This window comes from Hyperolius riggenbachi, chromosome 9, assembly GCF_040937935.1.
Source record: "Hyperolius riggenbachi isolate aHypRig1 chromosome 9, aHypRig1.pri, whole genome shotgun sequence".
In the NCBI taxonomy this organism is placed as follows: domain Eukaryota; kingdom Metazoa; phylum Chordata; class Amphibia; order Anura; family Hyperoliidae; genus Hyperolius; species Hyperolius riggenbachi.
Window position 1 is genome coordinate 100,093,510 of NC_090654.1, and position 14,455 is coordinate 100,107,964.

Sequence of the window (14,455 nt, forward strand, 5' to 3'; positions counted from 1 at the left end):
TCAATCAATCAGAAGCAGTGAGAGCGGCTATAGAGAGACCACCTGGATCAGTTTTAGATCAGAGGGGTATTGATCTGTTTTCCATATTTGGTGGCAAGCTAGAGTTTGCTACACACATCCAATGTTACCACTCCCATGTAGTATGAGAGCTTACCTACACAATCTGTTTATACAGTAGTATTCAAAGTCTTTTGGACATCAAACTACATGGGAGTGGTAAAATTGGTTAGTAATTGGCCAATCAAAATTGGATGCGCGTATGCATCTTTAGAGAGTGTACGACTTAAGACTTACCATGATAGTCTAGCTCCACTTCTATATCTCAAGCCTCCTTACTGGACTATGTATTTCAGGAAATCAACTTGCTTTACTTTCAGATAAATTACAGCAGCTCAGATTTTATACTTTTCATCATGTGCTTACTTTTTATTTTCAAACTATGTAAAACTTTACTTTGAAGCTAGAAGTCAAAAACTACAGGAAACCGGAAGTATGCAAAAGGTATCCACTTTGTAACTTCTACCTGTCCAGGTCTGTGCTTGGGTAACTGTCCACAGTTTCACACATGCATGCTTTAAAGAAAACCTGTAACGAGAAAAACCTCCCCTGGGTGGTACTCACCTCAGGTGTGAGAAGCCTCCAGATCCTATTGAGGCTTCCCCCGTCCTCCTCGGTTCCACAGCGGCGGAGAAAATCCTCCCGAAACGGCGGGGATGTAAATATTTACCTCCCGGCTCCAGCGCAGTAACAGCTCTCCGCCTCAGAGATAGGCGGAAATAGCCGATCGCTGTCGGGCCGCTCTACTGCGCAGGCGCAAGTCCCCTGCGCCGGCGCAGTAGAGCGGGCCCGACGGAGATCGGCTATTTCCGCCTATCTCCGAGGCGGTGAGCCGCAACAGAGCCCCCGCTGGAGCCAGGAAAGGTAAATAAATCCGCGCTTGTCAAGGGAGGATTCCTGGACACTTCGGGGGAGCCAGCGCTGGACTGCCTGCAGCTACAGGGGTGGGGGAAGCCTCATTGGGACCCTGAGGCTTCCCCCAACCGAGGTGAGTAGCCCCCAGGGGACTTTTTTTTAGTTACAGGGTCTCTTTAACCATTTCTTAAAAGAAGAAGCTTATAACATACAATCTCAATACAATGACTTACTTGTGTGTGGTTGTAAGTGGCCATATTCTCTCTGCTGTTCACAACATCCAGTTCTGCTTGGGGAGGTGGCTGTTGTCTGCAGGCAATAAAGAATAGTTATGCCACAATAATTTTTGTAAGTTAGCACAACTATTGTGTAAAATTCTTAAAATATTTTAATGTCGGAAGCAATATAAATCGTTTTGGGTAGCAGTTTAGGAAGGATCGGTGTACAGATATGATGCTCCAGGTCAGTAGGTAAGTGAATGCCTACTGCACTCCTGAAAGCCCACACAGTTTATAGATCTCCCTTATGGAGAAGTTTGTTTGGTAGGTTTTAAAAATTAACTGCAGGGTTCCCTTCAAAACAAAGAACAGCAGAGATTTGCAGAATGCGGCATGCTAGAAGCAGATTTCAATTTGCAGTTATCAGATCTGTAAATGCAAATTTTGCATTGTTTTATGAGCAGGGGAAAAAATTAAGAGGTAATAAAATGAAATGGTTGTAAAATTCAGCTCAAAGAAAAAGGAAATTTGGGGCACCAGCAGTCAGAAAGGGGAAGAAGTGATGTAAACCACATTCTTTCCTTACTTGCAAAATATAGTATTTGTTCTGCTAAACTAACACTAGGGAGCAGCAGAAAGCAGCTCTTGCATGATATCTGGTTGTATACTGGTGTATCAGAAATCATATTAACAAAATTTTATGTGACCCTTAAAGTGAAGATCAGGGCTGCAAGGCAACTAGTATTATTTAAAAGGAAATAAATATGGCAGCCTCCCTATGTTTCTTAGCTCAGGTTCCTTTTAAGAAACAACTACCGGTATTAGTGTCCCAATTCTCCTCCCACCACCTGAATATCCCAGTAACCATAGTGATTTTTTTAGGTTTTTTTTAATTATGAGAAACCGTGTAAAAAAGTAGCCCTCTAATTTACGATACATTTGGATCTACTCAAGCAGTTTCAGAATTACACATTCTACCCTATAAAAAAAACTGGACAGCAAAAATGTAAAAACTATCATTACATTAGGACAGGAAGTCCTCTAACCTTGCAGGAAGCTGTGCAGGGCCCATTTCCAGAGGGTGGGTGAGACTTTGGCCCAGGGGAGGTCTCTGCATAGAGTTGGCGAGGGCAGGTCGAGATTCCTGGCTAGTATTCCTGAAAAAAGAAGCACTTTAATCACACAGGAGTCTGTAATACGTATGCTGTTCGGATGAAATTATAAAACATAAATTCATTTTACAGGACCACTATTGTGAAAAATTTTAAAACTTCAACCTGCATATGTACACATGCTTATAAGAAGTTTCTCGATGATTAAAATAGACAGTAAAAATCTGACAGATCTGAATTTTTGGATTAGTCCATCTCCTCAGAGCTGTCTACTGCTATCCAACTGACAAATAGCGATCTACTGCTATCCAACTGACAGATAGCGATCTACTGCTATCCAACTGACAGATGTCCACTGCTATCCAACTTATAGTGCCCATATACAGTACAATAAAAACATTCGATTTTCCTGTTTATTCAACCAAAACGATCGAATTGAATGAAAGTCAAGAAGAATCTTTTTTTTTACATTCATGAAAAACGAATGATCAGCAAAGCGCTGAAAAAGCACTAAGTGTAAACCAGCCCTTATTCCCTAACTTATAAACATACTTCTATCCAGGTGACAGAGAGCTATTTACAGCTATCCAACTGACATAGCTGTCTACCATTCAACTGACTGAGAGCTGTCTACTGCTATCCAAATGACAAAGAGCTGTCTACTAGTAATGGGTCGTTCGCGAACGAGCCGGCTCTTTGCTGCGAACGACAAGAGCCGGTTCTCAGTTTTCAAAGAGCCGATGCCTCAGCCGCCCCACAGAGCTCTGCTTTGCTGTGTAATAAAGGGCGCTGAGGCATGCTGGGAGATGTAGTCCTCCTCTTGCAGCTTGTAGGAGTGTATGGGGCAGAGCAGTAGCAGGAGGGATTGCCCCAGTCAGAAAAGCAGTCTAGAGTTGTCATGGAGACGGGGGCGGGGCTTTTACTCCGATTCTCAGTGGTGTCTAGTGATATTTAATGATGAGCCGATTCAGAGCCGTAAGAGCCGGCTCTTTAATGGGAGCCGATTCAGAAGAGCCGGAATTCCCATCACTACTGTCTACTACTGCTATTCAACCGACAGAGAGCGGTCTACTGCTCTCCAACCGACAGAGAGCTGTCTACTGCTCTCCAACCGACAGAGAGCCGTCTACTGCTCTCCAGCCGACAGAGAGCTGTCTACTGCTCTCCAACCGACAGAGAGCCGTCTACTGCTCTCCAACCGACAGAGAGCTGTCTACTGCTCTCCAACCGACAGAGAGCTGTCTACTGCTCTCCAACCGACAGAGAGCTGTCTACTGCTCTCCAACCGACAGAGAGCTGTCTACTGCTCTCCAACCGACAGAGAGCTGTCTACTGCTCTCCAACCGACAGAGAGCTGTCTACTGCTCTCCAACCGACAGAGAGCTGTCTACTGCTCTCCAACCGACAGAGAGCTGTCTACTGCTCTCCAACCGACAGAGAGCGGTCTACTGCTCTCCAACCGACAGAGAGCGGTCTACTGCTCTCCAACCGACAGAGAGCGGTCTACTGCTCTCCAACCGACAGAGAGCTGTCTACTGCTCTCCAACCGACAGAGAGCTGTCTACTGCTCTCCAACCGACCGAGAGCTGTCTACTGCTCTCCAACCGACAGAGAGCTGTCTACTGCTCTCCAACCGACAGAGAGCTGTCTACTGCTCTCCAACCGACAGAGAGCTGTCTACTGCTCTCCAACCGACAGAGAGCTGTCTACTGCTCTCCAACCGACAGAGAGCTGTCTACTGCTCTCCAACCGACAGAGAGCTGTCTACTGCTCTCCAACCGACAGAGAGCTGTCTACTGCTCTCCAACCGACAGAGCTGTCTACTGCTCTCCAACCGACAGAGAGCTGTCTACTGCTCTCCAACCGACAGAGAGCTGTCTACTGCTCTCCAACTGACAGAGAGCTGTCTACTGCTCTCCAACCGACAGAGAGCTGTCTACTGCTCTCCAACCGACAGAGAGCTGTCTACTGCTCTCCAACCGACAGAGAGCTGTCTACTGCTCTCCAACCGACAGAGAGCTGTCTACTGCTCTCCAACCGACAGAGAGCTGTCTACTGCTCTCCAACCGACAGAGAGCTGTCTACTGCCCTCCAACCGACAGAGAGACATCTGCTGCCATCCAACTGATAGAGAGCTGTTACTATCCAATTTACATAGCTGTCTAACATACAACTGACAGCTGTCTACTACTGTTCAACTGGCATAGCTGTCTACCATCCAAATGACAAGAGGTGTCTATTATTATCCAACTGACAGATGTCTACTGTTATCCAACCGACAGATGTCTACTGTTATCCAACTGACAGAAAGGTGCCTACTACCATACAACTGACAGAGAGTGGTCTACTACAATCCAACTGAGAGCTGTCTTTTGTACAGATCCTTTCCAGGGACGTATTTTGTGAATAATAAAGTTACAGAGTACCCAGCAAGCTCATGGTGAACCAGAACGCCTAGGAGTGTGTAAGAGGCTACAAAGGACCAAAAAGCCCTCTTACTAAAATGTTATGCAAAACAAAAAAAAGTCTGCCTTCCCAAAACCGACGGTATTGGCGACCTTTCAGATTGGAGTGAGCATATGTCGTCTCCCACAATGCTTCACTGCTGAATATGCAAATCATCCTTTGTTGTCCCTGTAAACGAACCCCACATCCAGAACAGCTGGAGTGCAATAATGTGTCAGCTTGTTAACTGTACAAAGCCACAGTAATCCAACATGCATACAGACGGTTTCTGACTGGTGGCCCCTCTTTAGTGCATGACATAGATTAATGTAGATTTATGGGGTAGGACTTGAAGCCCCCAGAGTTACAGATTACCCAGCTACCTCATAATGGACCAGAACTGAACCTTTTCTTTTGGGAAGGCAAACTTTTGTTGTGAATAATAAAGGAAATACTGAAAGTCCCCTATGAGGAGATGGACATTTCCTATCTAGTAGTGGATACAACTCTGAAAGAGAAGAGAAAGTGCATCTTCTAATGACAGCTATTGTCCAGCACTCTTCAGGAGGATTGTTTTTGAGGCGCATTCTTGCGCGGATATTAGAGGTGCTGATCATTATGGTTTAAAGCATAAATATAGGCCTACCGTACCGTAGCATGTTAGTTACCACAACAATGTCTAAGGTTAGGTTTAGGAGGTTGGGTTACTTGCATTGTCCAGAGAAACTGGTCTGAAACTTGAGTATCAAAATAAAGCTGAATAAGGAGACAAATGCTAGTCTCCAGTAGGGATGGCCAATGGGATGATTACATACATTTTTTGTTCAAATATGTGCAAATTGAAAATAAACCAATTAAATCCTGCCAGGGTGGAACTTGATTAGTCAGTTTTCAAGCTGCAAAAAATTGGCTAATCCTGCATCAACCCAGAATTATCTGCATGCCACTGACCATCCCTTGTCTGTAGGAAGATTTCCCAAAAACGTTCTTCCTATTTTCTCTTGGTTTGCTGCTTCTGTATTCTGATCCCTCTCTACGGAGAATAGCAACTATAAAGGTGCCCCCACTCCTTTATATAAGGAAAATAAAGGTACACAATCTTTTAATTTTCATTAAAACCTTTGTGACCGAATTGACAAATGTTGAGACGCTTTTGTGCTGTCCTCTTCTGTAACAATATGTATATTGTTGCAACAAGGGAGATTTCATAACTTCTATAATAATCCTAACATTTGTATAGTGCTTTTCTCCTGTTGGACTCAAAGCACTCAAGAGCTGCAGCCACTAAGGGCACACCCTCAGGAGGCCAAGTCTTGCTCATGGAACGCTTACTGAATAAATACTGATCCTAGCCAGGATTTGAACCCTGGTCCCCCTTGTCAAAGGCAGAGCCCTTAACTCGCCAGAATTTGAATGGTTAAACTACGTACTTCACATTGGTGTTAGTGCAGATGATATACTCGATTTCGTCAGAGTACGGGTTCTGAAAAGTGAATGAGCTGGTTCTCATCAGCAGCCACTCGCGATTCTTAGACCGGAACCGGAACATGACCGACAGCACCTGGCCTTTTAATTTCACCACCTTGAAGAGAAGGAACACAGTGCATTTTCAGATGGATTGCCCTGTCTCCCAAACAGTTCACTATAAACGTAGGCATGAAACGTTACCTGCTGTAGACTGTCTCTCAAAAGCTGCTGGTCTTCAGGATGTGCAAATTCTACTATGTCCTTCCCCAAAAGTTCCTAAATAGGGAGTCAAATGTTCATCAGGACAAGGACATCTCATAATCCAGAGTCTATGCGAAAGTATCAGAACACCAGCATACAACTGGCAGATGGGTAACCCCATAGTCTCCATTCATTATGTCTTTGCAATGTTATTGGCAGTTAGAGATATAAACCCTTAGATATTCACAAATGTTTACAACAGATTTTCTGAACTTTTCCTTGCATTTGCCGAGTACTCCGCTATCTTAAAACCATTCAGTTTGCTCTAAGCTGAAATCGTTAAGTTAAAGGAAGCTGAAGTGCAAGACCTATGGAAGCTGCCATATTTATTTCTTTTTAAACAGTTGTCTGGCAGTCCTGCTGATCATTCTTGTCAGATTTGTCATAGAAAGCTGATCTGCATGCTGGGCTTAAGTCTTAAAGTATTAGAGGCTGAGGATCAGGACAGCCAGGTAATGAGCATTATTTAACCACTTGCCGACCGCACGCTTATACCGTGCGTCGGCAAAGTGGCAGCTGCAGGACCAGCGACGCAGTATTGCGTCGCCAGCTGCAGGCTGATTAATCAGGAAGCAGCCGCTCGTGCGAGCGGCTGCTTCCTGTCAATTCACGGCGGGGGGCTCCGTGAATAGCCTGCGGGCCGCCGATGGCGGCTCGCAGGCTAAATGTAAACACAAGCGCCGTAAGGCAGATCAGCGGCCGGGGAGGGGGAGGATTTCGCCGCGGAGGGGGGCTTTGAGGTGCCCCCCCGCAACACCCGGCAGGCAGGAGCGATCAGACCCCCCCAGCACATCATCCCCCTAGTGGGGAAAAAAGGGGGGCGATCTGGTCGCTCTGCCTGCACGCTGATCTGTGCTGGGGGCTGCAGAGCCCACCTAGCACAGATCAGCTAAAACAGCGCTGGTCCTTAAGGGGGGGTAAAGGGTGGGTCCTCGAGTGGTTAAAAGGAAATACACATGTCAGCCTCCATATTTCTCTCATCTTGGATTCCCTTTAAGACATGCTATAAGGAATTTTAAAATCACATGCCTAAAAAAATAAAGAAATAAATCAGCTAAATAACCAGAAAACATACCATGTAAAAAAGAAAACACAAGACCTCGTAAAGTGGGGCATACACACAATTTAACAAAAATTGTTAGACATTATCGATTGGGCCAGTTATAACATTTCCACTGATTGGGGCAGAGCAGGAGCGGCGGTAAAGCAGAGCAATGCTACAGTTCTATCGATTTTCAAAAGATTTTATGCTAAAATCTATTAACAATAATTGTGCTGTAGTATGTGGTAGAAATAGATCCCTATCTGAACAGATTCAGATTAGAGAGGGATCTATCTTTTTGCCCCACTGAGTGGCAGTCTATGTGTGTATAGCCACCTTAAAGAGGAACTGTAAGTTTAAAAGGAGAGAAAAATGAGATATTAGCCTCCGTAGAGGGAAGCCTCTTGCAGCAGTGCTCCTGTGTGTGAACGAGTGCAGACACAGGACGCTTCATGCAAGCAGAGCCTTGAGCAGCTCTGCCGTGCTACAGTGCAGGTATGAGGCATCCTGCAGTGTGGCCGAGCGCACTCTTCAACAAGCCTTTGTCTGGGGGGTTCAAGGGGTCCCAGCACTGTATCAGTGGAGGTGAGACAGACAGGGGAATCCAGAGGCATCCCTCTACTGAGTTAAGTATCTATTTATGGCACTTTTTTCCCTTCAGGTTTCCTTTAAAGTAAGAAGACATTGAGTTTTGCTGACTAGGGCAAGCCAAACTTCACATGCTTTGGTATTGCTTCTAACAATGCCAAGACAAGGCTACAGAACAATGCTGGAAAACATGGAAAAGGAGTAACAGAATGCAGAGAATACAAACCTGGCAGTCCAGCCCGATAACCTGCATGACAGACAGACTGAACCACAATGTCACCAGGGATTGTCGTAGTCAGCCAACTTCGCTACGCTGGAACTATGCGTAGTTTTACGCAATTACGCTTCGCCAAACTACGGCTGCGAAATCAAATATTCGCTTTGTATGCATTTCGCAGAATACGCGTTAAAATACGCAATTACACGTAGTGCGAAGCGTAGTGTATGCGGATGCTTATGCCTGTATGCAGAAAATTTTACGCATTAATTCCTCATTAGCTGCCTATTTCGGGAACTCTTCTATGCGTACATTCCCCTTTCCAATGCGTAAATTTGTAAGCATACAATCGTACGCGGAAAAAAAAACGCGAGTAATGCATAAGTAGTTCACTACGCAATACACATGTTAACTACGCATAGTAAGCGTAAGCTACGCGCAGCGGTACTTCGCTACGCGTAAATTCGTAAGCGTAGTTCTGCAACTTCACCTACAAACTAGGATGCGTAGATGCAAACTACGATGCGTAAATTCGCACTGGCGTAGTTACTGCTCATCCCTGAATGTCACTCACCTGTGGCTGGTAGCCCACTGTGGCAGCACATCGGTGGTCTACAAATGTGAACATGCCGTCAACACTATGTCGGGAGATGAACTCTATTGGTTGACACAAGGTGTTCATGTCTGTGCAATTGGGGGAACTTGTTGCCTGCAAGGAAATCAGTCGTACATCAATATCAGACCAATGTTTACTTACGCAGCATAATTCTAGTTTGTTTTGCCAACTCTTAAACAGTACCAGAGGGGAAAAAAGTGCCCCTAGGGGGTACTTACCTCAGGAGTGATCTCTGGATTCCTAAGAGGCTTCCCCATTTTCCTTAGCAGAGAGGATCCAGCGCTGGCTCCCTCGAAAGTCCGCTTGTCGGAGCTTGTCACTGGTCCTGTTTAGGCGCACTAGCATCTTTCCCTCGGGCTCTGGCAGAAATAACAGAGTCCGATCGGGTCCGCTCTGAGTTGTGCTTGTGCATTAGAGCGGACCTGATCACTTTCCCTGGATCTCAAACGAAAAGCCGCGGGAGCACCTGCACCCAGCAGTATAAATTATGTTTTTTTTTGGGGGGGGGGGGGGGGGGGGCAACGCAAAGGTTGCAGCATGTTACCGCATGATCTGTGCCTATCACACAGATTATGCAGTAATGCAAATAAATTGGTGAAGAAAGCAGTGTGCATGATGGGAGCACAGAGTACCTGCGAGGAACGAGGGGAATCCCAGTGACATACTTCCTGCCCAGCAGGAAGTATGTCACTAGCTGAGGGGTGGCGCAATGCATATGACCGAGTCGCCGCACCGCGGTGAAGGGTCATATGAAGGCTGATTTTTGCAGTGAGATGTGTTTGCTACATGCATTAGTTATTCTGAGCAGCACTTACCTGCAGCCTACCAATGGCCACTAAGCAGAACTTATTGCTTTGCCCTCCCTCCTGGTCATCCTCTGATAAAGAGACACCTACAAAACAGAGGAGCAAAGTTTCACCAAGTCTCAATCCATTGGGAAATGAAGTCATAGTACTACAATAAGAAGGTACAATGTGCACAACACAGCACAAAGCCATGTGTAGGCAGCCTAATGTTGGGAATACACAATGCGTTTCTGCCGTTCGATCCACCACTCGATTCTCTTATCTTACATTTGTTTTTCTTATCTTTTTCCATTCACTTTTATTAGAAATTGAGCAGCAAAATGATCGAACGTGAGATCGGACATGTCGGAAATTATCTATTGAACCCATTTATCTGCTGCAAAAACACATTGTGTATTCCCAGCATAAGGCCCAGCTACATGCATTGATATTCGTGCTTGATTCCTGGCAGATTTAATCACTGATAAAATCTGCTGGAAATATATACACAATACACATAACCTGATTTATACTAGAAAACACAAGGTAAATATATATATATATATATATATATATACACACAATATAACTTTTATTGTTTACAATTAAAATAAGAAATCCATATGAGTTACTGTTTACTAACTGAGGTAGGCTAAAAAATTAATATGATCAGACATAGAACTAGTCAGTTCAAATCCACATCTGATCACCTATTCCTCACTAAGATTGTTAAAGTGCTATAAAGAGTTACCCCCACTAAAAATCCAACATGTTTCGACTCCCTACATTGGAGCCATCAGGGAAAGAAAGTGCTACGTGCTAGGGTGCTAAGTGCAAAACATAAGGAAAACAAAAAATGAGAGCTGTGCTCCCAAGCTCAGTCAGTCATCAAATGAGCTCCATCCAGAGGCTGTTTTATATACTCACCATTAGGGGAGTGGCATGCAAATATAGGCCCTCCCTCAGAGTATTGGCCTCTATTGGTCCTGAGACCTTTCAATCAAAATTGGCTATCTGTGATTGGCCATAACATAACATCCCTTAACCTCCTTGCCGGTCTAATTCTCGCCAGCAAGGAGGCAGCGCAGCGCAGAACTTTTTATACTCTTTATAGCACTTTAACAATCTTAATAAGGGATTGGTGATCAGATGTGGATTTGAACTGACTAGTTCTATGTCTGATCATATGAATTTTTTAGCCTACCTCAGTTAGTAAACAGTAATTCATATGATTCATATGGATTTCTTATTTTAATTGTAAACAATAAGAGTTATAATATATATATATATATATATATATAGATAGATAGATAGATAGATAGATAGATAGATAGATAGATAGATAGATAGATAGATAGATAGAGATATATATATATATAGATAGAGATATATACAGATGGGAATTTACCTTGTGTTTTCTTGTTTTCTGGAAATATATACAGTAAATATCACAGCATTTTAACAATTAGATTTTTTTTATTTTGCCAAAATGGCGAGACAGAGAACATCAGTCAGGGGTGGAACCATGGCTCAATCGATGGTTCGGTCAATTTGCAATAGATAAAAATCAATGAGTTTTGTGTGGTAGGAATAGATCCCTTTCTGATCAAGGTGGCAATCTATGCGTGTATCTCCACCTTGACTTGTCTTTACGAATAGATATGGCTGCTTCCTCAGAGTGTGAATGTGGGTTTGTACAGTATCTCCATAACCTACATTATGCCATGTTCACCCAGCTCTCATAAGTTAAGTTGGGCAGGGTCCTGTTCTCCTTTAGTCCTCCTTTTTGTATAACGGTCATCCCCTATTAATTACACGTCACTGCGTCTCAGCATCCAAAATGAGACTTGTCTTCTCGTAGCTTCAAGGAGATAATGGCCTCGTGCGAGTTTAAGAAAAAGTTCCTTTAACCACTTTACCCCCGCCCGTACGAATTTCTCCGTCCCTTTTTCCATCCTTTAACCCCCAGGGACGGAGAAATCCGTACTTTCCGCGTACCCGACGCTGTCCGCGCTCCCGCTGATAAACACGCCGCCCGCCGCTAGTAAACACGCCGCCGCCCGCTCGCCCGGAGATCAATGAACGGGAAAATCCATTCCCGTTCGTTGATCTAAGCCCCACATTGATCCGCTGCTCTCCTATGGGCAGCGCGATCATTGTGAGAAAAAAACTCACGTGTCCAGCCTCCTTATACTTCCTCCAAGCTTCCGGAAGGACGCTTGGAGGTCGCATTAAAACAAAAAATTACTGTGGCCATCTTGTGGCCAAATAGTAAACTACACCCTACACATTTTTCACATACAAATAAATGATTTTTACACAAAAAATTAACTCATTACCTCCCACACTCCCCATTTTTTTTTTTTTGTAATTAAAAAAAATTAAAAAATTTACAATTAAAAAAAATACATAAATAGTTACCTTAGGGACTGAACTTTTTAAATATTTATGTCAAGAGGGTATAACACTGTTACTTTATAAACTATGGGCTTGCAATTAGGGATGGACGCAAAACTGAAAAAAATGCACCTTTATTTCCAAATAAAATATTGGCGCCAAACATTGTGATAGGGACATAATTTAAATGGTTTTATAACCGGGACAAAAGGGCAAATAAATTTCATGGGTTTTAATTACAGTAGCATGCATTATTTAAAAACTATAATGGCCGAAAACTGAAAAATAATTATTTTTTTCCCCACATTTTTCCTATTTTCCCATTAAAACACATTTAGAAAAAAATAATTCTTGGCATAATGTCCCACCTAAAGAAAGCCTAATTGGTGGCGGAAAAAACAAGATATAGTTCATTTCATTGCGATAAGTAATGATAAAGTTATAGACGAATGAATGGAAGGAGCGCTGAAAGGTGAAAATTGCTCTGGTGCTCAGGGGGTAAAACCCCTCAGTGGTGAAGTGGTTAATGTTTCCATATTTCTTATTGCCCTGGCTCCTAGGCTGCTTGCATACTGGTTATCAGCTATACTTGGCTTTGTATGACACCACAAGTGCAGCAGCACATGGGGATTCTGCTGCGGTATAAGCAGACAGCCCTGAGTAACTGATTTATGGCACTGGGTTATTGACCCTTACATTGTAAGGGCTCTTTTCCACTATGAAATGCGATCGTGTTTCAATTTCCATCATGCGATTGCGATAGAGCTAATATACTCAGTATAGTATAGCTCAATTGCATCCAAAACGCGACAGGATGACGATTGCGTTTGGACCAAAATCGCATCGCAATCGGATCGCACTAATGGAAATTGCTGCTGCAGTTTCCATTAGTTTACTGTAATATAGCTTGCGTTTTGCGATTAGAATCAAATCACAAATCGCAGGGTAGCAGAAAAAGGCTCTAAAAGAAGAAAAGAAAATCGGCACAGGCAAATTCTGTAGGATTGATGCTGTGTGTACACAATTATCGCAAAGCAAACCTGAAGGAAATATAAACTGGTGAGAAAAACAATTATATAATTATACATATATATATATATATATATATATATATATATATATATTAAACATGCGCACTAAAAAAAAAAAAACACACAACACTGATGACGAACCCTGCGTCATCAGTGTTGTGTGGTTTTTTTTTTTTAGTGCGCATGTGCGCAGTATGGACAGCCTGGGACAGGAGCAGGACGTTCCAGGGGGCCAGCCGGGTGTGCGGGCGCGCGTGGCGATGACTAGAGCCCGTTTTTAAACAGGCATTAGGCTTAGTTGTATATAAAGTCCAAACCCTAAATTTCCTGAAAATCCACCTTTATTTTGCTTTAAAAAGGTGAAAGTTTTGACTGACAGGTGAATGGTTTATTTAGCTCCCATACAGACAAATCCTGAACTATTGAACTTGGTACCCATTTCCCGCTTGTTTTTCACAGCTAGACAAAGAATTTTATGACCTGTAGTACTTATCAGTGGAGATACACAGTTCAACTGCAAAGAAAAGCTGGCCATACACTTACAGATTGCCACCCAATGTGGCAAACTGATTGATTCATCTCTAAATGGAATAGATTCCTATCACACACACACACACACGATTTTCATTTTATTCCGCCAGGGAATGGGTTGTCCAACTACTGTCACTCCTGCCCGCCCCAATGGACCTAGATCTTCCCTCCTGTCTGATCAATACTTTTGACACATTTTTGATCAAAATCAACCAAAAGTTCGATTAGACATTTTGGGGTAATCAAATCTCTAGGTCAATAGATCTTAAAAAACAAAAAAGGAACACAGGCCAGTTCTATGTTCCATTGGAACGGTACATACATACATACATACATACATACATACATGCATGTTCATCTCATCATGTTACATGTCATTTCAGGATGTATGTAACCCCTAATAACCCATTTAATTAGTATATACATCAAATACAGAGGAATATCATTAGGGAAGGGGCATGTAAGAAATTGGACTCCTCCAAATATGAATATTTACCTGCAGGTGGCCATGCTTTAATATACCCTGTGCAGTGAACCACCACAAACTGAGGCTCCCCATCCTTGGATGGACCCAGACCATTTCTGGAATATAAAGCATACAAAATTAATTCAAAGGTATAAGATAATGATACATGGCTTAGGCTGGATTCACAGTGGTCAGTTGCATAACGTACGCTTATAATGCATGTGAAATGCAATGGAGACTGGACATAGACTAATACAAAGCCTGCAGGCAGCGAGTTATAACGCGACCAATTACAATGCAATACAGTGAAGAGGCCCATAGAACTGAAGGAGTTCAATGAGAATTATTCTGCAACACAACTGAGGAC

At 43.3% G+C, this 14,455-nt stretch overlaps 1 protein-coding gene across 2 annotated transcripts in view; it reads right to left on the bottom strand.

The window, feature by feature from the left end:
- ARNT (aryl hydrocarbon receptor nuclear translocator) overlaps positions 1-14,455 on the bottom strand; it is a 100,123-nt gene that overhangs the window by 16,743 nt on the left and 68,925 nt on the right. For both annotated transcript variants that reach the window (XM_068253265.1, XM_068253264.1), the window contains exons 9-15: positions 14,119-14,204; positions 9,694-9,770; positions 8,837-8,971; positions 6,356-6,430; positions 6,118-6,269; positions 2,177-2,287; positions 1,146-1,221 (exon numbers count right to left, since the gene is read on the bottom strand). In XM_068253265.1, coding sequence (XP_068109366.1) covers positions 1,146-1,221; positions 2,177-2,287; positions 6,118-6,269; positions 6,356-6,430; positions 8,837-8,971; positions 9,694-9,770; positions 14,119-14,204 — 712 coding nt within the window. The remainder of the gene's footprint in view (positions 1-1,145; positions 1,222-2,176; positions 2,288-6,117; positions 6,270-6,355; positions 6,431-8,836; positions 8,972-9,693; positions 9,771-14,118; positions 14,205-14,455) is intronic.